Source organism: Chelonoidis abingdonii, chromosome 15, assembly GCF_003597395.2.
Source record: "Chelonoidis abingdonii isolate Lonesome George chromosome 15, CheloAbing_2.0, whole genome shotgun sequence".
NCBI lineage: Eukaryota > Metazoa > Chordata > Testudines > Testudinidae > Chelonoidis > Chelonoidis abingdonii.
Window position 1 is genome coordinate 31421351 of NC_133783.1, and position 25676 is coordinate 31447026.

Here is a 25676-nt window from a genome sequence, read left to right on the forward strand (position 1 = left end):
TGTAAGGAGACTGTGGGGATTTTTATATTATTAACAGCAAGAAACTGGGAGGTTATGGTATGATTAATTTGGAAAACATGCGACAGGTACATAATCAAGGCAATACATATAGCGCGTACTTATTTTTTGAGTTATGATTTCTGATTTAAGATGTTGTTATTAATAAATACACCAGGAGATGATTGACTATTTTATGTCCCTGGGTTATCTGTGTCAGTATTAATTGTTTGATCTAATATAAGAATGCAAGTTCTCTTACTGCATAACCAATAGTTTCTGGACTGGTGGGGATGAGGAGGGATGTTCTATCAAAAGGACTATCTCAGCCTCAACAAGAGTTAGGTGTTTAAAAAAGCCTTGATTACCATTATGACATTAAACAGTTAATTGTCATTTTATCCTCATGATTTTGAAGCCAAGCTCATGTCCCTTTGGGTGTCTAATTTGAGATTTGTGAACACGCAGAAGTGGCGATAGTGAAAACATCATTCCATAAGTGTGATTTTAAATGAAATGATTGAGGGGAAAAAAGGGACAGATATTTTTCATTTTAAGATTTTTGTTGGTTGGTTGTTTTTATCAAAGATGAGCGAGCGGGAGACACACAGACGATACAGCAGCCAGAAGTAATATCAAGGCCTCCACAGTATTGCAAACATAGAGGAAAATAGTCACAAGCCAAAAAATTACATCCATACTTTTTCTTGAATTTACACTGGACTTCCAAAATAATAGCAAATATCACCTGCTTTTCTTTCTTTATTAGAAATGGTATCTGTCTGCCTTTTGGCCACCGTCTTCTCTAGCTCAGCCCCACACCTGTCAGCTCTCATGCAATCATGTTAGGCTGGCAAACATTTTCCTTTCATTTACATTTTTTAGTGAGGCATTTAGGCTGCTCTGTGGAAGTTGCTTCTCTTAAGTCTCCCAGATGGCAATCCTATCAGGCAGATATGGACAAAACCTGTATTTAGACCCTCCGCTCATGTAATAAGGCCCTAACCCACCTTCCTCTGGCCTGCATCTCTAAGCTTACCGCGTATCACATTCCCCTTTCTAGGCCCCCAGTAATGCCAATATTCACTCCTGTTATGGTCTCCCCTCCCACTACCACTTCGTTTTCCAAGAATGTCCTTTTTCTCAAATGTATGTCAAACAAAATATGCTTCTATTCCCTCACTTGAAGGTATAAGGGGTATGCTGGGTCGGCTCCAGGCATCAGCAAAACAAGCAGGTGCTTGGGGCGGCACATTTTAGGGGTGGCATTCTGGCGCCGGCCATCATAGGTGCTGACTCTGGGGCATGGGGAAAAAGTGCCCCCGCCGCCCCAGCTCGCCTCTGCCCGCTCCCCTCAGCGTGCCACCGCCGCTCCACTTCTTCCCCCTTCCTCCCAGGCTTGCTGCACACAAAACAGCTGTTTCGCACAGCAAGGCTGAGAGAGAGGGGAAGCCGAGTGGCGGGTGCTTGGGGGAGGCGGTGGTGGTGGAGCGGAGGTGAGCTGAAGCGGGGAGTGGTTCCTCTACCCCCCGTTACTTCCTGCGCCCCCCCACCCTAGTTCACCTCTGCTCCACCTGCTCCCCTGAACACGCCGCCGCTCCACATCTCCGCCCTCCCTTCAAAGGGAGGGAGGAGAAGCAGAGCAGCGGTGCATTCAGGGGAGCAGGCAGAGTGGAGGTGAGCTAGGGCGGGAGGTTGCGGGGGACCCCCAGGAAGCAATGTGGGAGAGAATGCGGCATGCCGGGGGGAGGAGGCGGGGCTGGGGATTTGGAGAAGGGGTGGAGTTGGGGGCGGGGCAATTTTTTTTTTTGCTTGGGGTGGCAAAAATCCTAAAGCCAGCCCTGGGGGTATGGCAGGGGAGGAAAAGGATGTGGAAGAACTCCTGTCTGCCATAGCAACCCTCCATTGATTTTCCATTAAGAACCCTAGGCTGGTGAAATTTGGAGCTGCCCAGGAGTAGCTTTAAGCATCATTGGCACTGACCCAGACCTGAGAACCAGGAAGCTGTAAGCAGCTCCCTGATGCCACCCTGCTCCTCCTGCACTGTGTCTCACTGGCACAGGAGAGAGGCTGTCCCTTTATTTCTTTACTTGGGAGGAATAGATTTTACTTGTCCATTTTCCCCTTCAAAAAGCACCAAAGGGACAAAAATGGGAGTTCCGTGTTGTTGCATGTCTGGGGAGAGAGGGGGCTTTAAAGTTTTGTTGTGAGATGGATCAGTTACTCCTTCCCCCTTACCCCCAACAGCTGATTCTGATCAAAGGGAGATCAGGTGGCAAAACTTAGTTGTTGGGGGAGAGCTGGTGATGTCTGTATAGAGCTGGATAAGCACAACTGAAAGGGAGCCCCAGAGGAGAGAAGTTTCTCCTCTCTGAAAGCAGCCTGAAAGATGGCTGAGAAGACGACAGGTGAGAAGAGAAGACAGGCTATTGTCTAGGAGAACTGGAGGTAGAAGACCAGAGGAGCAGCAGCAGCAGTCTGCCTGTCTGAACCCCTGAGTGAAGGGAGGAATGTGTCAGCCCCTGGATGGAGGTGTCATTGGAGAAAGACTATAGTAACTGAGACATACATATGAGGGAGAGGTGGCCTGCTGACCCCAGGCTGAAGGTTGGATTATTTTCTTATGTTTGGTTAGACTTTGATAAAAGACTGAAGCCCTGGAAAGGGCTGGACTCTAAAGTGGACTGGCCAGAGGGTCAGGTCACTCTTACAGCTAGACTGGGCCAAACAATAGTGGCAGAGACTGAGGTAGAGTTGCTGCATCATTGCATCCAGCCATAGGAGGTGTGTCCTGGAGTGGCAGCTTTGCTCCACGTGACAGAATGTCTGAAGAATCATGCTCTGTCTGCCATCATTAGTTATGAAAATGTAGAAAGGAAAAACTACAAACATAATATATTGGGCTTGCAGATCACTGGTGACAACTGTCTCGTGGTCAGAAATATCCAGCAATCTATTAAAAACCAATATGAAATTTAAATAAAAAAATTTTCTGAATCCGTTGTGAATCATGTCTTCTATAGTCCTCAAATTTCAAATAATTTTTTTTACTTTTTAAAATTCCCTGCTACTGTAAGTAAGGGGATAAGTTGAGGAAAATACATGAAAATTATCATAAATCAACAGAATAAAAATAAGACAACTCCTTCCAGGCACACCACATGGCTATGTATTTTATATGTTGTATGTACTGACTGCATACCAGTAGATACAACTTAGATAATGTTTTCACCCCAATACAGTACATGATGCAGAAAACATCAAATCTTAAACAAAAACAACGTCTCCATGGCATCCCTGTACAACAGGGAGTGCCCAGATGAGTAGATTTTTTTTTCATGCCTAACACCCTTAACATCATCCCATTAAGGACTAGGATGCCTTCTTTAACATATATTCAATGTTGGTGAACTTTAATCTTCTCGCTATATCCAGTGGAGATTCCCCATTCTGAAAGAAATAGACAAAACATGCCATGATAATAGTCATGGAAGCAGGTACTTGAGTGTGAGTATGTCTGTATTGCAATCAGAGGTGGGGTGCCGCATGTGTAGAAACACCTGAGGTAGTGTTAATCTACTTAGCACCAATCCCAGCAGTAGTGAAGCTGTATCAGCACATACTTCAGTACAGGTTAGTTCTCTAAGTACCCAGGGTCCACAGCAGGCTGGTACAGCCCATGCTGAAGTCTGAACTGCCGCAGTTTTGTTGCTATTGGTACTCCCACTAATTAGATTAAAGCCAGCCTGAGCATGTCTACATGGGCTTCAGTCACACCTCTGACACCACTGCAGACATACCCTGAGAGCCTCACTGGACAGATCAGCCAGTTTGTGTTCACCTATGTGGTTTGTATTGTCTGATCCACACTGATAAGAATCCCCAGCACTTATAGAGGTCTCAAAATGAACTGAGTCTGATTCTGCTCCCCATCAGTTGGTGGGTCATGACTCTATTTCTATCACACCAAAATCCATTCTGTTATTCAATGTGGCTGATGTCAAAAGTCCGTGTCGAAGCAAGAGTAAATGAAGGGGCTGCAGTGTTGCCAAGATACTTACATGTCTCTGGTTTGTGGTGAGAAATCAGTTCTTACCTTTGACATTTGGTAGTGATGGATGAGCCTCCCTTGGGAACGGAAGTTGCTGATTCAACCCCTTACACTGGCATAACCTAGTGTGCAAGTCTCCCAGAAGCCCTGGGGAGGGTACCCACATATCCCATTCCACCAGGGGGCCTGCAACCAGCCATCATAACTGGAAGTGGGCAGTGCTGGACCAGCAGGGGCATGGCCAAGACCCCTTGGAGATGCACTGATTCAATACATCCCCCAAGCAGTTTGCACAGCTCCAACCATGCACTATTTACAGTTTAAAGCTGCTCTCCCCCCAGGAAAGCAGTGGGGCAAATATTTCTTTGTCCTTCCCTAGAAATGAATCCACTCCTGGGGAGCAGTGCACTCTGCATTCTCCTGTGGCAGCCACCTGATTTCTGAGAGCTTAGCAGGGCAATGCTCACAGACACAGCTATTACCTCCTTACCTTATTCTTTATGGAAGGGTCTGCATGGGCTTCAAGTAGTAGAGGAACAACTGACTGATTTTTCATTTCACAGGCATAGTGAAGGGCTGTGCTACCAGACTGAAAGTAAACAGAATCCAGGTACAGTTTATTTTTGCCACACTTTAAGCAGAAATTTTAGACACACATTCATCTGTCATTTCATCAGCCCACCTGCCAATGGTATTTGTATGTTGGAAGTTGTTTTGTCTGTTTTTTTAAAAAGGACGATATGCAGCCATATGTGATACGGGGCAGAAGGCACTTAATGTGATGGAGTGACAAGATTGATTGTTTTACTGTTTACCAGAGATGGGTCTATGCCACAAAATAAGAATCTAGATACAGGCCCAGACTTCAGTCTCCTCAAAGCTTAAGAATGTAAAGATTGAGCGATCGGGCTCAGGGTGCATTGCTATCCTAAAGCACATCTGCCTACCCACCAGGCTGCACAACCCTCCCTGCCCCGCCCCCAGCATGGTACAACTCCTCATCCTCCCCACAACCCACTAATGCAGACCAATGCCTAAATGTGTACAGCTTTGTTACAGCAAAGCTTACGCTGCATGCTAGTAAACATATCTAGGCAGTAGCCTAGGTAGAGGAGAATCACTGCATGTTTGTGTCCAGTCCTGTGAATTTAGCAGGCTTTTCTTTTTAAACTATTTCTATATTTATAACATTTTAACAGTTTTATAAATCCTAGTCCTGTAAATATCCAAGACAATACAATAATCATTACAACAATTAGAGAAACATTACACAGTAGTCATTGGATCTCTCTATTTAGCAGGGTGTTACCATGTTACAGAGTGAGAATCTTTACCCTTGATATGCCATTTCTGTGATTTTATTAAATTGAGTGAAATCTCTGATTACACACTTAACAGACCAGGTATGTCTATCAAATGTGAACATTCAAAAAAATTGGACAGGTATCTTGTTTTTTTCCAGGTGAATGTATTACCTAGACATGTTTACTAGCCTCCAATGTAAGCTTCATAGATTTTAAAAAATTGAGTTGTACAACATGCTGGAAGACAGTTCTGGGTCCATTTCTGTTCAATATCTTCATCAATGATTTAGATAATGGCACAGAGAACACATTTATAAAGTTTGCGGACAATACCAAGCTGGGAGGGGTTGCAAGTGCTTTGGAGGATAGGATTATAATTCAAAATGATCTCGACAAACTGGAGAAATGGTCTGAAGTACATAGGATGAAATTCAATAAGGACAAATACGAAGTACTCCACTTAGAAAGGAACAATCAGTTGTGCACACACAAAATGGGAAATGACTGCCTAGGAAGGAGTACTACAGAAAGGGATCTGGGGGTCATCATAGACCACAAGCTAAATGTCAGTCAATAGTGTAATGATGTTTTGTATGATAATTAGAAAAGCACCTGGGATTCCCTAGCAAGTAGCCTATGGCTGCTATTAAATGTCAAGACCTTTCCTAGACATTATCAATAACTAAGGCTTATGGGACACTATCTGCTCATGCCTTAGTGTTGCAGAAACTGGCTGAAGAAAGAGCTGGAGCTTTTCCCCCTCTCCTGCTCTACGTGGAGGAAAGAGAAAGAGGTTATTTTCTGCACTCAGAGACCCTAATGGATGTAGGTGTATACCAGGTAGTCTCTAGATGAGACCAGGAGAGAGAAGAAGCCACTCAGTGCCCTCTGAAGACTAAGAGGTTGTAGGGATCAGATTATCCCCCTCCTCCAGACTAGAACAATGGCAAAATTGGACGTGCCCTTGACTCATAAACTGCACCAGAGCAGGTCCATGGATGTTTGTGAAGCCAGGTTGATGGTTCACGTGTAGGACTAGAACTTGAACCCACCCTGACTTTGGATGAATAAAGGGTTCTAGCCCAGCTGTTCATACAGTTTCTCATACCACGACATCACTCAGAATAGTCACAAAGTCTAACCACCCCCAACCTAGGGAATCAGCTCCTTTCTGGTACAGTCCACACCTACTGGCAAAGTTGATAGTCCCAGTTCTACAAACACACAATCCTTCCATCAACTCTGCTGAATTACAGCATCTTCACTCCACTGAAGGCTGATTGGTGACTGAACTCAGGTATGTTTCCTTTGCAGCTTGCACTCCTTTAAGGGTGTTGTGGCAATGTGACACTTCATTATTCCCCAGCATTTGACGAAGACTCTACCACAGCAATAAAGAGGCTGACAGTCAAATGTAACACACCAGGGTAAGGGGAGTGTGTCTAACATTTCACATTTGTTTTGGATGCTATGTTTAGAGCAATGGAAATTAAGAATCTAGAGGCAAAAAGAATAACTGAATTGAATAAAATCCAAGTTGGGCTGCCAAGGGGGAGAAAATTGTGTACTTTGAATTTTAGGGTGAAATTTGCTAAAGGGCAACAGTGAGCCACAATGCCAGAAAAGCTTAACACATCAAAACAACCTTTCCTGGGTTGATCTTCCTCTGAAGCATCACGCTATTTCTAGTAGCTTCTAAAAGCTACTTTTTCTAAATTAACTAAATGAACGTTGAATACACCACACCAGTGTATACAGTGACCCACTTACATAGTCTGCAGCATTAACATCTGTGCCAGCTCGAAGTAACATCTTGATTAGGTTTTCATTCTGCTTAGTTTTTGATACCTGTTAAACACATAGAAAGAAGTCCAACCCAGTTGGAAAGTTAATTCAGGTAACACACGTTACTAAGTAGATTTGGGCTAGCTCTGAGCATTCTACTCAAAATAATGGAAATGCTCCATCTGTGCAGTACGCTTACATTTGACACTACTATCTCAGCAGTATATTAGTTATGTTCAGAGCCAAATCCTGAGGTCCTTATACATTTGTCGTTCTTACTCAGTCCTTAATTTGAAAATCACAGCCCAGGATTATTTTGTATATTCATAACTCTGGATGAGTGTAAGGAGGTGCCCTGACTCCCCGCCGCACCTTAGGGGGAAGAGCCAGAGCAGGCACCTCCATGGGCGGAGCCAGTACCGCCTGTTTCTGCCCCCCGGAAATCAAGGGGTGGGACAGGAAGTATAAAAGCCAGGGCCCAGAGCTCAGTTAAGCGCAGGATGCTGAAGAGCACAGACGTGGAGGCCCGAGCTCCCGCTCGGCCCAGCTTGCCTTGTGCTCACTATCCAAGGAGCGCCGGCCGGCCCTGCCGCCAGCCCGGTATCCAGAGGAGCGCTGGCCGGACCTACCTCGGGCCCGGCATCCAGAGGAGCGCTGGCCGGCCCTGCCGCCGGCCCGGTATCCAGAGGAGCGCTGGCCGGACCTACCTCGGGCCCGGTATCCAGAGGAGCACTGGCCGGACCTGCCCCGTGCCGGGTATCCTGAGGACCCTCAGCCTGAAACTACCTGCCCGCTGGCCGGAGGAGCCGCCAGAGCCTGCTACCCCCCAGTCTTCCGAGGAAACTATGGTCTGGGACCGCCGAGTTACGCCGACGGAGGACAGGTACCAGGGGGGGAACTGGAAGTAGACGGGGGCGGCTGACTACAGTCAGGCCGCAGAAGGCCCGAGCCTATGGCCGTGTGCATCAGCCAGGATCCCCACTGATCACCCTGTCAGCGTTTCGGTTGGGAGCCCTACTGATCACCCTGTCAGTGTGTTTCGGTCCAGATCCCCATGACCGCCTTAGCGGCGACTGCCGCTACCAGGGCCCCGGGCTGAACGCAGAGGAGTGGGTGGGCCTGCATTCCCCCTGCCACCCGTAACCGGGTGGCAGAATTCCCCCTTCACCCAAAACCCCTGAGCTGTGTTACAGTTTGTTTGGTGCCCCGCCCTGCCTAAGGGCCAGGGTCTCTAGACTGTGCTACTGCTCTGCCCTGCCTCAAAGAGCTGGAGCCTGAACTGTTTGGTGCCCTGCCCTGCCTAAGGGCCAGGGCCTATAGACTTTGCTTGCTCAGCCCCTGTGACCAGGAGCTGCCCCTGAACTATTTGTTGCCCCGCCCTGCCTAAGGGCCAGGGCCCATAGCCCTCATCTGCTCGACCCTTGAGTACAGGACCGGCGTCGAACCCGTCCCGCTGCCTAGAAGGAGGCGCCCTGGCTCCCCGCCGCACCTGAGGGGGACGAGGCCCGAACCGACGAGCTTACAACGAGCTATAGTACAGGATCCTGCCCGCAATAGCTAATTTGATAGGTAGGTATCACAGGCTGGCTGGCCCTTTAAGGGGAGTCAACCCAACCTTGCCTGGCATGATCAACTATCCTCTCAGCTGACCCTGACTGGCTAGGGATCAGATGGGCATGTTCAATTATTAAATCCAGCTGGGGAGGGGTCATGGGAGACTTACAAATGATCAGAGAAGTCAATCAAGAGTGGAGTGGTCTGGGAGACTAGGAAAATAGTTCTCAGAGTTGCTGCTTGATAGATACCCGATGACAAGTAAAGAGAGACAGACTCCTTCTCCCAAAAGAGAGTCTAAGGTAAGCCTATAAGCTGCAGAAGCTATGGAAGGAGGCTGGGGAGTCAGTCTGCCTATAGGATGTCCTCAGCAGGAGCAGACCTAAGGATCTTGTACCACAGATATAAGCCAGATAGGAAGTCCTGTGTTTCCTTGTGAACTTTATTAATAAACCCATATCTCAAGAAAGGCTTTCACATGTCAAGTAATATTCTATGTCAAAGTTACTGGAGAGTCAAAAAAGGAGACAGTGAAACAGCAGCTAGCTAAGGTAGCAGTGGTATGCTGTGATGCTTTCAGTAAGGCATGTAATTCTACATTTGCATGCATGTGGTGGTCCAAAATGGCTTCCTTCATGTGGCTTGGCCTTGTATGTATGGGGCATGTGAGGTCATTCTGTGCAGAGGATGCTTTTTTGTTCTACAGTGTGCAGTGGGGAGCTAAATGGAATTGGCCTGCAGGCTGCCAGTTAAGCCATGGTTTTTGTGACTTCTGGGACATGTGATGTATGCCTTGTATACACAGATGATATGCCACTGCCAGGAAGTCAATGTACCTACAGTGGATCTTATGATGGAAAAATGTAAGGTAAGTTTTTCTAGTTTAGTTTGTACTTACCATGATCAGATAGCCAATAAGGAGAATAGGCATTAGGATGATAATAAGCAGGTAGTCAAGGAAACTAAACCGTTTTCTCACAGCATAATGCAAACATGTGCGGTCTTTCTAAACAGAGAAGAAATGTCTGTTATTAGCGTTAGATGCACAATTATTCCCCTTGTGTATTTCACAGCTTTCTGACTGGTTATATATCTAGACCATTTCTTTTTCATTAATGTTGAAACAAGGACATGGGTATCTTGCTCAACTGAGTGAAATACACTTCAGCTGCCCAAAACCACAGCCCCTGAGCTTCACAGGGGCACAGTGTACATGGGACTGGGGTCTGAAATTGACGTCTCCAGTCCTGGGCCAGGTTAGGGAGAGTGTGGGGGGGCGGAGGGAAGAGTGCACCGTAGTTCCCATGTGGCTGTTACTGAAGCCTCTGGGGGCAGAATAGCAAGAATAGCCCCCACTGTTAAGTGTGCTATTAACTGTTAATTTGTGTCATTCAAAATCCCATTGGCTCTCCCCTAGTCACAGAAGGTAATGAGGCAGATGTCGAGTGAGGCTGTGAAGGAGGACGCAGGAGGTGTTTGGAATAAGCAGCCAAGCAGAGCTGCTGCGGAGGTGAGGAGAGCTCCCCATGTCCTCAGGAGGCAGAGAAGCTTCTGGATGGGGTTGGGGAGAACAGCAAGAGCCTGACAGCTCTGCCCCCTCTTCTTTGCTGGTAAAAAATGTATTGGTTAGCTCCTCCCCTGTAATGCTGCAACAGCAGGCCTGAGAAGGGAGACAAGAGGGCTCCCTTGGAATTGCCATCCCTTCTGGCCTGAGGGGGGAAGAGAGACACAGACAGACATGCACACAAACGTCCCCTGGACTTGCCTTCCTACCAGGCCTGGGAAGGCGTGAAGAGCCTCCAAAGCTGCAGGAGGAGCAAACATGGAGTAGGGGAGCAAGACGGGTGAAGAACTGTGCTGTGGATGCAAACACTTTCCTCCACTCCTAATTGCAAAATGTAATCAGATGTTGTTAATGAAAAGAGGGAATTCCTGGAACACTTGGCTGTTGCCACTCACCTTGTTTCTGATGTTCACATCAGCGTTCCATTTCAAAAGGTAACTGACTATTCTGTTGTGTCCCTGTCTGCAGGCACAGATTAGGGGTGTGTCTCCACCACAGCTGTCTTGAATGTTTAAAAAATTGCTATCCTCTTCCAGCAGGAGTTGAACTTGATTGAAGTCATTATCATAAGCTGCCTGGCAAATGGGCTGAGGAAAGGAGGGGAGGAAATGTTAGTGACCCAGGCATTATAGGCCTGAGCCTACCAAGAGCCAAGTACTTCCCACTAGGTGAAGTGAGGGACCTCACATCTGCTTCAATGAGAGCTAGCAGGACTCTCAATTCCCACTTTCTGGGAAGCACTTGGGGAAACCTTGCGCACAAAAATTCAGAAAGAGAACTAAGTTTGGGCCCAGTTCAACTCTCCTAGAATGGAAAGTGTCAAGATTCCCATGGGCTGTAGTAGGAGTTGGATCACTCCCCTAATGTAGACACACATCAGTGGGAGGTCAGGATTTAGAAGAGTAGGAAATAATATATAATATTGCAAATCAACACTGTAAACTCTAGCATCGGGGGGGGGGGAAAAAACGGTTAAAATTTCTCAAAAGACCCTATAGTACAATTGCTTATTTAAGTGTGTGTGTACACACACAGAGAGTGACTACATTTTAGCATCTTGAAGGACATTAGGACATTTTATAGGATCATTTAAGTTACTAGCATTCCAAGTGATCAAGTGATGTTAGTTTAAATGGTTTCTCTAATTTTGGCTGGCTCATTATGAGAGTATGTTGGTGGTCTCCTTCTCCAGGAGAATAGAAAGAAAGATTAAAAGAATTGGTTAGTTTAAGGCCTGGCCTACATTTAGAACTTAGATTGGCATAGCTAAGGCATTCTGGGGTGTGAAAAAAAATCCACACTTGTATGAGCACTGTAGCTACGTGAACCTAATCCCTGCCCAAGTGTAGCTGCAGCTATGTCGTCGGAAGAATGCTTTCATACTGTCATACGGGGAGGTGGTGTTCCTGAGGCAATTAATAAAAACCCCTTCCACCACTGTAAGCTGAGCCCATACTACAGGGTTATGCCAGCATAGCTACAGGTCTGTATTGTAGACATGGACTGACCTTGATAGTGCTTTAGGCTATACAAGCAGCAGAGAATCTTGTGGCACCTTATAGACTAACAGACTTTTTGGAGCATGAGCTTTTGTGGGTGATTACCCACTTCGTCGGATGCATGTAGTGGAAATTTCCAGGGGCAGGTATATATATGCTAGCAAGCAAACTAGAGATAACAAAGTTAGTTCAATCTCAACTACCTACCCACACGAGGAATAAGAACAGTCAACAGAGGCCAGACGTGTACCCAGAAGCCTCCTACTGCAAGACAAACCCAGAAGAAACCAACAGGACTCCACTGGCATCACATACACCCCAGCTAAACCCTCCAACGCATCAGCAAGGATCTACAACCCATCCTGGACAATGATCCACACTTTCACAGGCCTGGGTGGCAGGCCAATCCTCGCCCACAGACAACCTGCCACCTGAAACGTATTCTCACCAGGCAACTGTGCACACCGCACCATAGTTAATCTAGCTCAGGAACCAATCCATGCAACACACCTCATTGCCAACTCTGCCCACATATCTACACAGCGACACCATCACAGGACTAACCAGATCAGCCACACCATCACCGGTTCATTCACCTGCACGTCCACCAATGTAATATTACGCCATCATATGCCAGCAATGCCCCTCGCTAGTACATCGGCCAAACTGGACAGTCTCTGCGAAAAAGGATAAATGGACACAATCAGATATTTAGGAATGGCGATATACAAAAACCTGTAGGGAGCACTTCAACTTCCCTGGCCACACTATAGCAGACTTAAAGTGGCCATCCTGCAGCAAAAAACTTCAGGACCAGACTTCAAAGAGGAACTGAAGCTCAGCAGTTTTCTTTGCATCTGCAATTTGACACCATCAACGAGGTTGAACAAGACTGTGAATGGCTTGCCAACTACAGACACAGTTTCTCCTCTCTTGGTTTTCACACCTCAATGCAGAAAGGGCCTACACCTCCCTGATGAACTAAACTACCTACCCACACGAGGAATAAGAACAGTCAACAGAGGCCAGACGTGTACCCAGAAGCCTCCTACTGCAAGACAAACCCAGAAGAAACCAACAGGACTCCACTGGCATCACATACAGCCCCAGCTAAACCCTCCAACGCATCAGCAAGGATCTACAACCCATCCTGGACAATGATCCACACTTTCACAGGCCTGGGTGGCAGGCCAATCCTCGCCCACAGACAACCTGCCACCTGAAACGTATTCTCACCAGGCAACTGTGCACACCGCACCATAGTTAATCTAGCTCAGGAACCAATCCATGCAACACACCTCATTGCCAACTCTGCCCACATATCTACACAGCGACACCATCACAGGACTAACCAGATCAGCCACACCATCACCGGTTCATTCACCTGCACGTCCACCAATGTAATATTACGCCATCATATGCCAGCAATGCCCCTCGCTAGTACATCGGCCAAACTGGACAGTCTCTGCGAAAAAGGATAAATGGACACAATAGATATTTAGGAATGGCGATATACAAAAACCTGTAGGCGAGCACTTCAACTTCCCTGGCCACACTATAGCAGACTTAAAGTGGCCATCCTGCAGCAAAAAACTTCAGGACCAGACTTCAAAGAGGAACTGAAGCTCAGCAGTTTTCTTTGCATCTGCAATTTGACACCATCAACGAGGTTGAACAAGACTGTGAATGGCTTGCCAACTACAGACACAGTTTCTCCTCTCTTGGTTTTCACACCTCAACTGCTAAGAAAGGGCCTACCCTCCCTGATGAACTATAACCTCGTTATCTCTAGCTTGCCTGCTAGCATATATATACCTGCCCCTGGAAATTTCCACTACATGCATCCGACGAAGTGGGTAAACACCCACGAAAGCTCATGCTCCAAAACGTCTGTTAGTCTAAAAGGTGCCACAGGATTCTCTGCTGCTTTTACAGATCCAGACTAACCCGGCTACCCCTCTGATACTCAGGCTATACAGGAATTCAGATGGATGTTGCAGTGATAGCTACGTTCCACCAGATGGTGCCAGGAGATAAATAACAGTGCAAATATGCCTATTTCAATGTAACGCTCTAATGGACCAGGAGAGGAACGCATCAGATTCGGCAATACTGCAATAAACCAAGCTATTAATTGCTATACATGTAGCTGGAAGGTGATGCTCCGGGAGGAACTGAAAACTATTGCTGTAATTCAGTAATTTCTAAATTCCCCTTTTTGGTGGTTTTGCTTCTGTTTGTCAGACATTTTGTTTCTCTAGTTTTTTTTTTGTTTCAATTAAGACTACTTTAGCCATGCAAAGAGTCCATTGATTCATTGGAGCTAATCACCATAGTAAACACTAAGCGTTCAATCCTGAAAAATGCTGCACCCCAATCCACTAACCCACCTAAGCAGGTGCTTACTTTCACATACAGAGAGCAATCCCATTGATCAGAACTGCTGAGTAAGAAGGTACAGTTTTTACATAGTAACTTTTAAGAATAGAGCCACACTTCAGGTTAAAATAAAAACTTTTTAAAAAAGAACACAAAGGATCACTTCACTTCTGTAAATATTGGTCAAGAAGCTTAAATATAAGGAACAATTTCTTGTCAGAATATATTGGGCTTTTTTCTTCTAGCAATTCCAGTACAATGAATAGACTTGAATGCTGGTATTGAAATGACATCATGTTAAAGTACACTAGGGAACTTTTAGTGTGCTCCAGCAGGTCTAGTGGAACAATTAGTGTGCAACAGATTAGTGTGCTTCAGAAATCATATTCCTGCAGCATGCATTGCTGCTCTGTATAGACTAGCCCTGAGAGTACCTCATTTTTCGTAGTCCAGAAAAGAGCAGATCCTAGGTAGAAATCTTCCCAACATCCTTAACAGTGAAGACTTATGTAGAAAAATCATTTAGTTTCTCAACAATGTCATTGTCTTCCTTAACTGCTCCCTTTAATCAAGTGATCCCGTGGACCTAAAGTTCTGTCATAACTTTCTTCCTTCTGATACGCTTAAAGAATCTCATATGTTTGTTTTACCCCTTTTGCTGTTTACTCTTCAAAATCCATTTAGGCCCTTCTAATTTCCCTACTAATATTAGGGTGACCAGATGGGATGAAGAAAATATATTGGGATACATGGGGCGAGGGGGAGCGCAAAAAAAGAGCAGAGTGCAAAATATTGGGACAAATTGCGTCCCAACCAAACATCAGTTGGGAGCGGGACAAACGCCTAAATATCGTCGTCACCCTAACTAATATTGCCTGCTCTAGTTTATGCTACTGTTTATTGCCTTCACTAGGGTCAGATTTCCAAATTTAGAAAGATTTCAGTTTGGCTTGAATAGCCTGTCAAACCTTGGAATTTAGCCATAATGTTTTATTCCGTGCCTGCCTTGTTCATTTCTTTTGTTTGGCAGTTCAACGGGCCTTCTAAGACTCTGTTGTTGTTTTTGTAAGCAGCACCCATGCCACCTCTAGGCATTTTACTTTTAACGTTATGGCTTCTTTGACTAAAATTCTCCTTTTTAATGAAATCTTCCTTTCTAAAGTTGTCATTTTTTGGTACCCTACCTCCTCTTAGATGTTGAACCCAATTGTGTCCTGGCCACTATAATTTTGTGGCTTAACCAGTCACTTCTTGAATTAGCTCATGTGTGTTGTTTAAGACTTACTCAAGACTACCCTTTCCTCTTGAATGCTCGAGAGCTAGCTGTCCTAAAAAATCATCACTTATCATAGAGAAATTGTTTTTGCAGACACTGTCCTGCTAGTTTAAAACTGGGTAGTTGAAGTCTCTCATTTAGAAGAGGACAAATAAGATAAAAGTGACAAATAAAGTATGACTGGGCCAGGGACTTAAACTGAAAAAAAGGGTCTGGCTGGGTTAGAGTGCTGGTTCTGAGGGTCAGGACATATTCTTGGTACTCTTGCTTTACAATGTTACTACATAAAACACGTCAGGCTTATTTAAGATCCACTTCTACTTTGTCTCAGACCTTGTAAATTTCAGCTGCGGCTGTTTCCAAAAAAAAAGAATGGAGAGTGCCCTAGATAAGATGACCACAAGGAAGTAATTTCCCTCGAGTAGGGAGGTCTGTGCTGTGACAGATATGACAATATCCTGAACAAATCTTATAGCATTAAGATTAGCATTACTGAAGTAAATTTAATGGTTTTGGGGTCCATTGTATTAAAAAGGCAATTGTTTGTGTTATTGTGAGATTGTATGTAATGTTGGGTATGCTAACTCTGGTTATCATCCCTTTGAAGCCACCCCTGAAGAGGATTCTCCAGGGACCAATGGACAAAGGATTTGTGCATCATTAGCCTGGTTATAAACAGCCTCAGGGCTTTCTTTCTGATCTAGCAAATGGACAGGACCTCCAAGGAGGGTGCCAATTGTTAGGGAAAGGTTGGAGGGACTGAGCCTACTGAAGGGACATAAGACACTGCTCTTGTTCTGAACGGAAGCTGTGATGAACTTGAAACCATAAAGAAACTGCTTGTGTGAGGTTTCAAAGGACAGCTCCTGTCAGAGCCCATGTTAGGGTTGAGGAGATCACTGGTAAGCTTATTTGCATGAGTATAGTTTCGTTTATTGTTTTTCTCTGTCGTGCTTTTACCTTAAGAATAAAATACACTTTCTATGCAAGCCTATGTCGTAACGAGCAGTTACACTTAATGCTTTGATGAGAGAGTTCACAAGCCTGCTTGGGTGGAGTCTCTTGCTGAGAACAACAGGGTAAAGGCAGGGAACTATTCAGCATGGAGATATCCAGACAGATAGGAGAGAGGTGCATGTCTCCAAGAGAGGTGACAGTCAGAGAGCATTCTCAGAAATTGCAAGTGACTGATCTTAAGGTTGTATCTTGTCTTGTGTAAACAGAAAAAAAAAAAAAATCAAAGAGCAGGGATAACTGCAAGCTGTTGAAGACTAATAACAGTTAACAGCTGGTATTAGTCTTAGGCCTTGGCTACACTGGCACTTTACAGCGCTGGAACTTTCTCGCTTAGGGGTGTGGGAAAAAAACACCCCTCTGAGCGCTGCAAGATACAGCGCTATAAAGCGCCAGTGTAAACAGTTCCGCGAGCGCGGCTCCCAGCACTGCAAGCTAATCCCCATGGGGAGGTGGAGTACGTGCAGCACTGGGAGAGCTCTTTCCCAGCGCTGGCGCTGCGACCACACTCGAAGTTCCGAGTGTAGCCAAGCCCTTAGAGGAAAAGCTAGGACTTAGCAGACAGACAGTTTCATCTTTTTACACCTAGAAGAGTAATCTGCCTTTGGGTTGAGGCACACTAGTTGAACAGCATGATGAACCTTGTATTACTGCTGCTCTCGAGAAACGACTTCAGTTTGCTGGGTTCTTGGTATAATGACTCTCAGCAGTACTACATTAAGATGAACCTATATAGGCACAAGGCCACAATCACAGCTCTGGGAGAATGCCGGTCTGTTCTGCAAAGAAGAGCAGTAGCTGATGTTTGGGGACAATTTCCAGGAAGCTTTAGGAAAACTCCACCAATCTGCATGACCAGAGTGCTGAGTTGCAGGTTCAGATCACAGAATTCAAAAGACAACTGGCTGACTAAAAGAGGAACTACAAGCCACTTTGTTGAAGGTGGAAAAGGAAGCAACCCAGAAAAATATGGCCCAGAAGGTAATCAGTAAGATGGAATCTCAGGTCACTGAACTTTAGAGAGACTTGGGGTTAGATTCACAAAAACTTAAACATGGTGGCACTCAGTGTTGCCATGACTAACTTTTAGGACCCTGGAAATATCACTTGGATTCACAACACCTGAGTTAAGCTCCCTATACAGTGAAAGGGGAGAGACAGGCACCTCAGAATGGGATTTACAAAAGCCAGCACACTATATGGCACTTGTCTACGCTAGGCAATGGGAGATGCCAAGCCAAGGGATGTGTTAAGCCTGGGCCTCCCTCCACTTGGGAATCTCAGCTGCAAACCCTGTCTTGATGTTAAGCATCTACACCATTTTAACACAAAGCAAGAAAAGGGGGACCTTCCTCATAACTTTTAGCCCAGTGGTTAGGATGGTAGTACTCCCCCCAGCCATAGTGTGTACACTTGCCTATAGGGGCCTGATCCAGTGGGCCAGACCTGAGCATGTGTACTATATTGGGTCTTATAGGCAATGTAGGCAAAGGAATGCCTGTCTTCCCGCAGCTTGTGCATTGTTCTGGGCTTAAGCATCCAGGTGCCTGGTGTGGGACTTCGGTGCACATGCTCAGAGGCAGAAATACAGGCACTTAGGAAATTTTCACTGCAAAGATTTGCTCACTGAGTTTAGAGGCCTGCAGAATTCAGAAACATCTGAGCAGGGGTTTTGTGAATCCCAGTTGGACCTGATTGTGTGATTTTAGGCCTAAAGTGGCGGTTAGTTTCCTAAATTCCTTAGTGAATCTAGCCCTTGGAGTCTGAGTGGCCAGGATAAAAGCAGAAACCCAGAAGTGGGAGCTATAGGTACTAAAAACATCCACAAGACACACTAGACTCCACTGTTGCACAACAGGAGCTCAGATCAAAGCAAGATCTGAAGACCCTGGATAATGAGGCAGAGGCATTTACAAGCTGTGACCCTGTGAAAGAGCTGAGTTGTACTTCATACCGTCCCTCTGCCCCCCTCCTTAAGACAGGTGTCCCCAAACTCTCTTCCTTGGGGCTGAAGCTGTAACTTAGGTCAGTTTACAGCCTCAGCTAGTTTCCCCTCCAGCTGGTCCTTTTTCTCCAGTCAATGCTTTCACCCTCAGCTTAGGAGGGTTCAGCAGGCAGATCATCATCTTCTGAGGGAAGAGACAGAATATAAAGTCATCTTCCCAGAGCTTGTCCCAATTGACTGAGACTGAGGAGAACCCTGCCCACCCCTACTCTACAAAGTTCCTGGTCCCAGGCTCTTAAAGAAGCAGTAGCCTGGATTTCCCCCAAGTCTTAACTAGTCCTCTGGGACCATAGTCCTCTCTCCCAACACCTTCTTCTGCCTTCTCTAGGTCTTCATCCACTCTTAAAAAGTCCCAGAACTTAAAGGGGGACACCACAGAACTGATGTTGACTGACCCTTACATCTAAGAGAGGCAAGAAAGGAGAAAGTGCTTTTCTCTAAAATAGCAGAAGTCCTTACACAAGGACATGATATTTGATCCAGATGCATGTTTGGGAGGGGTGCCTGTGTGTTTCACGGCCAGGCAGTGTTCTACAGAGTGGCCTGTTCCCCGCTTCTATGAGGTCTGCAGTGACTTGTATGACTTCCTTCCATTTGTTGTGGAAACCTATAAGAGCAGTGCCGAGGTAGACAATAGTCAGCACAGATCCTGCCACAGTAACAGGAATAATCTAAAAAGGGGAGCATGGATCCTCAAGAGCTTGATCCAAAGGCCATTGAAGTCAGCAGGAGTCTGTCCATGGACTTACTGGGTATTGCATCAAGCTCTCAACAAATTGAACTTCTCTAACCAAAAATACTGATGACAGTATGGCAGATTTTGCTCATCAGTCTTAAAGCATTTGGTTAAATCAGTATGTAGTGGTACTGGAGCTGATCTCTAACTTATGAATACTGGATTTTGATCTGGATATTGGGATGTTTACTGCATGAATGTATCGGCTTAGCCTAATAAGGTGCTGTCAGGTAAAAACAAGCAGGAAGCAAAAAAAAATAAAAAATGGCTGCAGATAAGCCACCCCTTGGCAAACACTTGGGGGTTGTTCTGAGACAATGCCATTGGAAGAAACAGGCCTGGAACTATAGTCCTTTAGAGCTCCTCATATCAGTTTAAAAATGGACTGATTCTGAAAGGAGGAAGTGGTTGTTGGGCAGGTGTTCCGGCAACCCATATGTGTGCACATACCTTCCAGGGCTGTTTGAAGAAGGCTACCATCAACAGTAAGAGCAATGTGCCTGTAGACATGTTTATTTTAAATTATCCCCCCCTTATTCTTTGTTCCTACTGTGATCAATAAGTACATTGATTTAAGAAGGTTGATCTGATGACTATCAAGTATCAGAGGGGTAGCCGTGTTAGTCTGGATCTGTAAAAGCAGCAAAGAATCCTGTGGCACCTTATAGACTAACAGACATTTTGGAGCATGAGCTTTCGTGGGTGAATACCCACTTCGTCAGATGCATGACATGCATCTGACAAAGTGGATCTGATGACTGTATATACCACTAGTCATGGACTCCTTAAGGGAAAAATCACAGGTGCTGAGCTCAGTTGGACTTGCTGGGTAAGCACAGTTGGCGCACAGGGTACTGTATCCCAGAGTCTCATTTAAGAGCGAGAGAACTTGAGAATACTTCCTCTGGGCTGGAAAGGGCATGAGGCCTGACAGCTGAGGAAAGGGCATGAGGCCTGTACTCAGAGAGGGGACAGTGGTGCAGCTAGTCTTGTAACTGTGACCCAGAGTACAGATAATTAGTCTCTCAAAGTTGCATGGGATTTGTAAGAGTATTTCATAATTTCCATTTGCTCTTATAAAATGGAGTCACTTTTCACAAAACATAGATACTGTGTTACAGAAACTCCATTGCATTAACTTATGCCTTGAAATCTAACTCAAGCTGACATGCCTATTCTACAAATTAGGTGAGAACCAATGTTGAAGAGAATAACTGGAAAATAAAATAATTATTTACACCATTTCTGGAAAAATCTGGCAGCATCTCAACTGTCCAGAAATTATAACTTGTCACTCATTTACATCACTGTTCATTTATATTCATCATGTAGGAGCCCTACTTTGCAAATAAAATTATTCCCTAAAAACACATTCTACTGGAAAAATGACTAATGAATTTAGAATTGTTTATGAAAGAAATAATTACACTGACTCTGCTCTAATTAAACATCTTAAACTTTCAGTTTTTGATGTAAAAAGCAAGACAAAGTTCTGTCAGAGTAGTAAAGACTTCAAAAAGAAGTTGTTATAAATGTCTGTCTACACCTTTAAAGTGAAATGAAGTCCAACCGGTTAGTTGGCTTATGAACACGTGGAACTGAGCTATATATAAATTCAAGTGCCTCATTCTCTTTCATTTGAAATAGCGCTTTACTTTTTTTTAATGAAAACTTTATTGCTTTTCCACATGTAAATTTAGTTTTTGAGAAGCATGTACATTCTATGCTATATCCAGCGGGAGAAACCAATCAATTGTAATCAGAGCTTAGGGAGCAAAGTAGAGATTCAGCTCCTTGTCTGTAACTATGGAAAGCATTTGACCATGCATGTTATACAGCACTCTTGCTAAAATCAAGGCACTCTTCCTCCTCTGTCTCCCCATTACTGACGCTAAGGTGTGGGTGTGACGAGAGAGTTCCACTCAGTTGCATTGCCTAACATGTCAAACAGAATCCCAAACTGCTTTGCTCTGAATGCAAAGCTGTAGTATACTCTAACTTAGCTAGCACCTTCTTTGAAAATGAAACACATGAAATGTATGTATTTGTACAAAAAGTACCCTTAGCCACATGTAAAGTATTGTACTTTAGACAAGAAAGGGTTTTCAATTCCTAATATGAGCCTGTCAAGGAAACCTAAATCGCTTATATAGATTTTCTACAGTTTCACATACCTCATAAGAAATGGCCACGTACCTGTGAATAAAGTATCCCCATGTCTGTTCTTTGGAGCTTGCCTGAAGTCCTTTGTAGCTCACTTGACCAGCAAATTTTCTTGACTTTCAGTTGCTCTTGAGTTTGTTTAAAATTGATTAAAATTTAATCTCAAGAGTCCTTTAGTGGAGTGATTTGAGCCATGAACAATAGGTATCTGATCCTTTCCAAAGCTTCACTTGTTGTAAGTGCTTTCCTAATCAGGGAGTATGAAATGATGCCGTTTTCAAAAGCCCAACCCAGTGAGATAAACGTGAGTGTGGGGTTACTGCAAGGCTGACACAAGCAATACAAGTTACAACAGCTAGAAATATTTTGCAATAGCAGGTTCCCTAAACAGAAAAGGTTAAACTAGCCACAGGGGAGAAGACAAATTGCACAAGAAAATGAATGAAGAAACATGAGACTTATAAAACAAGAATTTACAGAACTAGGTGTGAGATTATCACCCAAATAGTAAAAAATGGGACCCTAGAACATAACAGCTGTGACTGCAGAAAATGAGATTAAAGCTTTCAAGAGTGGTGTTAACATACCCATTGAAAGGGAAGTGCAGATTTGCTTTATCAGAGAAATACGCTTCCATTAGTACGCAATCACAGAAATCAGAAACAATGAACCTAGTCTATCCACTGCTAAAATGGGATTTCCCTGTAGTACTTATTCCCCCTCCACTCCCAGTTTAATCTACATTTCTAGTTTTAATATGGTCCAACTCCCCAAAGACCTATTCTGTCATCTGGGCTGGATGCTTCTAGGGAAAATAGTGATCCACTGTTGCATCATGCTGAACATTGTATATGTGACAGTCTGCTCTTGGCTCAGTGAAGCATTCTATTATTGCCTACCTTGTACAGTATACAGGTGTTGGTTCCCTCTCCCCTCTCCCCCCTACCCCGCAAGAAACATTGAAATCTTTGTCCTCTTTGTAAAATCTTTGCATTTGTTCATGCTAACGTCCATCACGAAAGAACACCAGCAACAGCTCAGTTTATGAATAATTACAAACACTTAGCTAAAAAATCTTCATATCTGAAATATGTCCCATTCCAATCATTGTGGATATGAAATCTACTTCCTAGCACCATCTGGGCCCCATCTTGAAGCAACTTGACACATGAGTAGTCCTGTTGACCACAATTGGACCATTCATAATTGTATTTATTTGCAGGATTGTTTTTATATCACCTAATCTTATTGCCTGCATTGATTCTTGTGTTTCATATAAAAATACAAGCACATAAGTTAGTATAAATACAAACCATTTGTTTTTCTGACTCATTCCTTAATATTTTTAACATGAATACAACAATGTGACACACTTAGTAGAGAACATTTGTGGTATTCCAGAACAAAGATTTCTAGGGGAAAAGGTGAGAAAAACAAAATCATTTGTTGTCCAATGCAGTATAAATTCAAACTGCAATACAAAAAGCGATGCTGAAGACTCAAGTAATGACTAGAGATGACACCTAGGTGCACACATTCAGCAAAGGCTGGAAAAGGACTTCAGGTTGTGGTACAATAATTATCACTTATACAACATCGTGAGTATACGCGGTGCTTTGCAATAATGAGGGAAGGCAAAGAATCTGCCCTGGGGAACTTACAATAAAGTGCATATCTCTGCAAACTATTCTATATTCCTGGGCGTGAAATTTAGCCACTGAGCAGCCACAGTGATTTTTGGTGCAGGCACAAGAAAACTGAAAAATTATCTACTCTTCTATATGCCCAGGATAACATGAGACACTCGCCTAATCCACAACAAACAGTGCTTTTCTGTGCCTCTTGCCAGCAAAGGATGCCACCATCTTCTCTGAGAGCAATTTAGCTTCAGTTCCTTTAGGAACAATGGGAGATACTGGCCATGTTTGCTAAGGGCATCTTGTGGCTTCAGTCCCATTGAGAACAACAACAATGGGTGATGCTGACCATTTTAAAAGAAGGCACAACTCTATTTTTTCTTTTTTTCTTTTTTTAAATGTGCTAGGAAAGAGAAAGTGGATATCATGCATCAATGCAGATTGTGGTTAGAACATGTGTACACATTGCATAAACTCCATAGTGCACCTAGAGTTTGAAAAGGCATAATTTAATGAGTAACTAAATCAATAAAATAAATACTTGATTTCTTCCCCTACTGTTGCACTCCCCTGTGCCCCTCCCTACTCCAGTTCCTGGCCCAGTTCTCTCCTCCAGTGCAAGGTATGGATGAATATATGAACCCATGAGATTAATATGAATCACCATTTATTTTAAAAGCTTAAAATAACAGTTTTTTTGAAAGAATTCTACTTTTTGCTATATGGAGCTGTGGCTCACCCTTTTTACATACTGCTGTAAATCTTTTGGAAGAATGACACACAGTGTAGGTGTTAATATGGGAGGGGACAAGCAAATAGGGTGGAGCCAAAGGATGACCGTGTGTGTTCACATTTCACTAGTCATATCCATATCAGTCTATGTAAACATTCTGTTTCTTGACCTTCAGACAGTGAACAATACCCACCTTTCTTTAAATTATGCCGTTTTAACAGATTGTAACTCTCTGGGAAGGCCTGTGTACCTGTGTGAGATGGAAGGCCCCCCCTTGCCAAATGTAAACTAGGCATTATAACCCTCTGTGGATCCAGCCAGGCTTGCCATAACAATTAAGAAAATCAGGCCCATCTCTATGATCAACTATTAAATGGCTGAGATAAGATAAGTACCTGCTTTAAAATTCAACTCTCCCATAATTTTTAAATAATTGGCTGGGGAGATGTCTCAGAACTATTAATGTTCATTTTTAAACAAATTTTAGAGTACTGGGAAAACTCCAGAGGACTGGAAAAAAGTGAATGTTGTGCCAATATTTAAAAAGGATGAGTCAGGGCCTTATAGGTAAGTTAGTCTGCCATGAGTCCTGGGCAAAACCATGGAAAGGCTGATATAATATGCAATCAGTAAAATATTAATTCCAATCAACATGGCTTCCTGGACAGTAGGCCTTGTCTAACAAACTTGATAGAGATATATATGAAATTACAAGTTTAATTGGTTAAATGTAATTGTGCTGATATAGTATACAGAGCCTGCTATAAGGTATTTGACTTAATGCATGACATTCTGATTAAAAAATTAGCACTGTGCAATCAGATGTTTCTCATGAGGTTTTGCAGGGGTCTGTATTTGGCACAGTGCTATTCAATAGCTTTACCAATGATCTAGAAGAAATACAAAATCATCTCTAGTAAAATTTGCAGACGACACAAATTAGCCTAATGTTGAATAATAAATTAGTTATACAGAGCAATCTAGATCATTCAGTATATTGGGATGATTCAAACAACGTATGTCTTAAAACAGACAACTGCAAGATAATACATCTAGGAGCAAAAGCCAAAATCCTCAAAGGTATTTGGTACTGAAATCAATGGAAGTTAGGAGAGAACTAAAAAGCTTTTGACGATCTGGGCCAAAGAATGTAGGTCAGACTTAGCGAACAGAGCACTCTATTCTGAAAAGCAGTGACTCTGAAAAAGACATAATGGTCATAGTGGATAACTATATGAACATTAAGTATCAGAGGGTAGCCATGTTCATCTGGATCTGTAATAAGCGACAGAGTCCTGTGGCACCTTATAGACTAACAGATGTATTAGGTCCCAATGCAATGTGACAGCTAAGAGAGGTAACATAAAGAGAGGACTATAGAGTAGAAGTAGGGAGTTAGTATTACCTCTGCAGATGTATTAGGTCCCAGTGCAATGTGACAGCTAAGGCCTTAGCTACACTGCAGAGTTGCAGCGCTGGTGGTGGCTTCACAGCGCTGCAACTTACTGTCCACACTTGCAAGGCACATACAGCACTGTATCTCCCTAGCTACAGCGCTGGCTGTACTCCTCCTTTCCCTGGGGAATAACAACTGCAGCGCTGGTGATGCAGCGCTGCTTCGCCAGTGTGGCCACCAAAAGCGCTGTTGTTGGCCTCCAGAGGTATTCGGAAGTATCCCAGAATGCCTGCTCAGCCACTCTGCTCATCAGTTCAAACTCTACTGCCCTGGCCTCAGGTGACCCACCCTTTAAATGCCCGGGAATTTTAAAAATCCCCTTCCTGTTTGATCAGCCAGGTGTGGAGTGCAATCAGTGAATCTTTCCAGGTGACCATGCCTCCACACGCCAAACGTGCCCCAGCATGGAGCAATGACGAGTTGCTGGACCTCATCAGTGTTTGGGGGGAGGAAGCTGTGCAGTCACAGCTGCGCTCCAGCCGTAGGAATTACGATACCTATGGGCAGATATCAAGGGCCATGG

The 25676-nt window shown here is 44.2% G+C and overlaps 1 protein-coding gene across 1 annotated transcript; it reads right to left on the bottom strand.

Annotated features, from left to right (window-relative positions):
* Window positions 1–3143: 3143 nt before the first annotated feature.
* Window positions 3144–21568, bottom strand: ANKRD22 (ankyrin repeat domain 22). The gene is made up of 6 exons (XM_032770308.2): window positions 21361–21568; window positions 10651–10842; window positions 9590–9697; window positions 7123–7200; window positions 4539–4637; window positions 3144–3447 (listed from the first exon to the last, which is right to left on the bottom strand). The coding sequence occupies exons 1-6, from the start codon at window positions 21379–21381 to the stop codon at window positions 3370–3372; spliced, it is 576 nt and encodes a 191-aa protein (XP_032626199.1). The 5' UTR covers window positions 21382–21568; the 3' UTR covers window positions 3144–3369.
* Between the last annotated feature and the right edge of the window lie 4108 nt (window positions 21569–25676).

What these genes read in the sequence shown, in the direction of transcription:
- ANKRD22 (XM_032770308.2), bottom strand. Translation starts at nt 21,381, where the DNA reads ATGGGGATACTTTATTCACAG. An exon ending in TGGGGATACTTTATTCACAG is followed by an intron (nt 10,843 to 21,360) that starts GTACGTGGCCAT and finishes TCCTTTCCTCAG; the next exon opens with CCCATTTGCCAGGCAGCTTA. An exon ending in TTATTGGCTATCTGATCATG is followed by an intron (nt 7,201 to 9,589) that starts GTAAGTACAAAC and finishes TGTGTTTAACAG; the next exon opens with GTATCAAAAACTAAGCAGAA.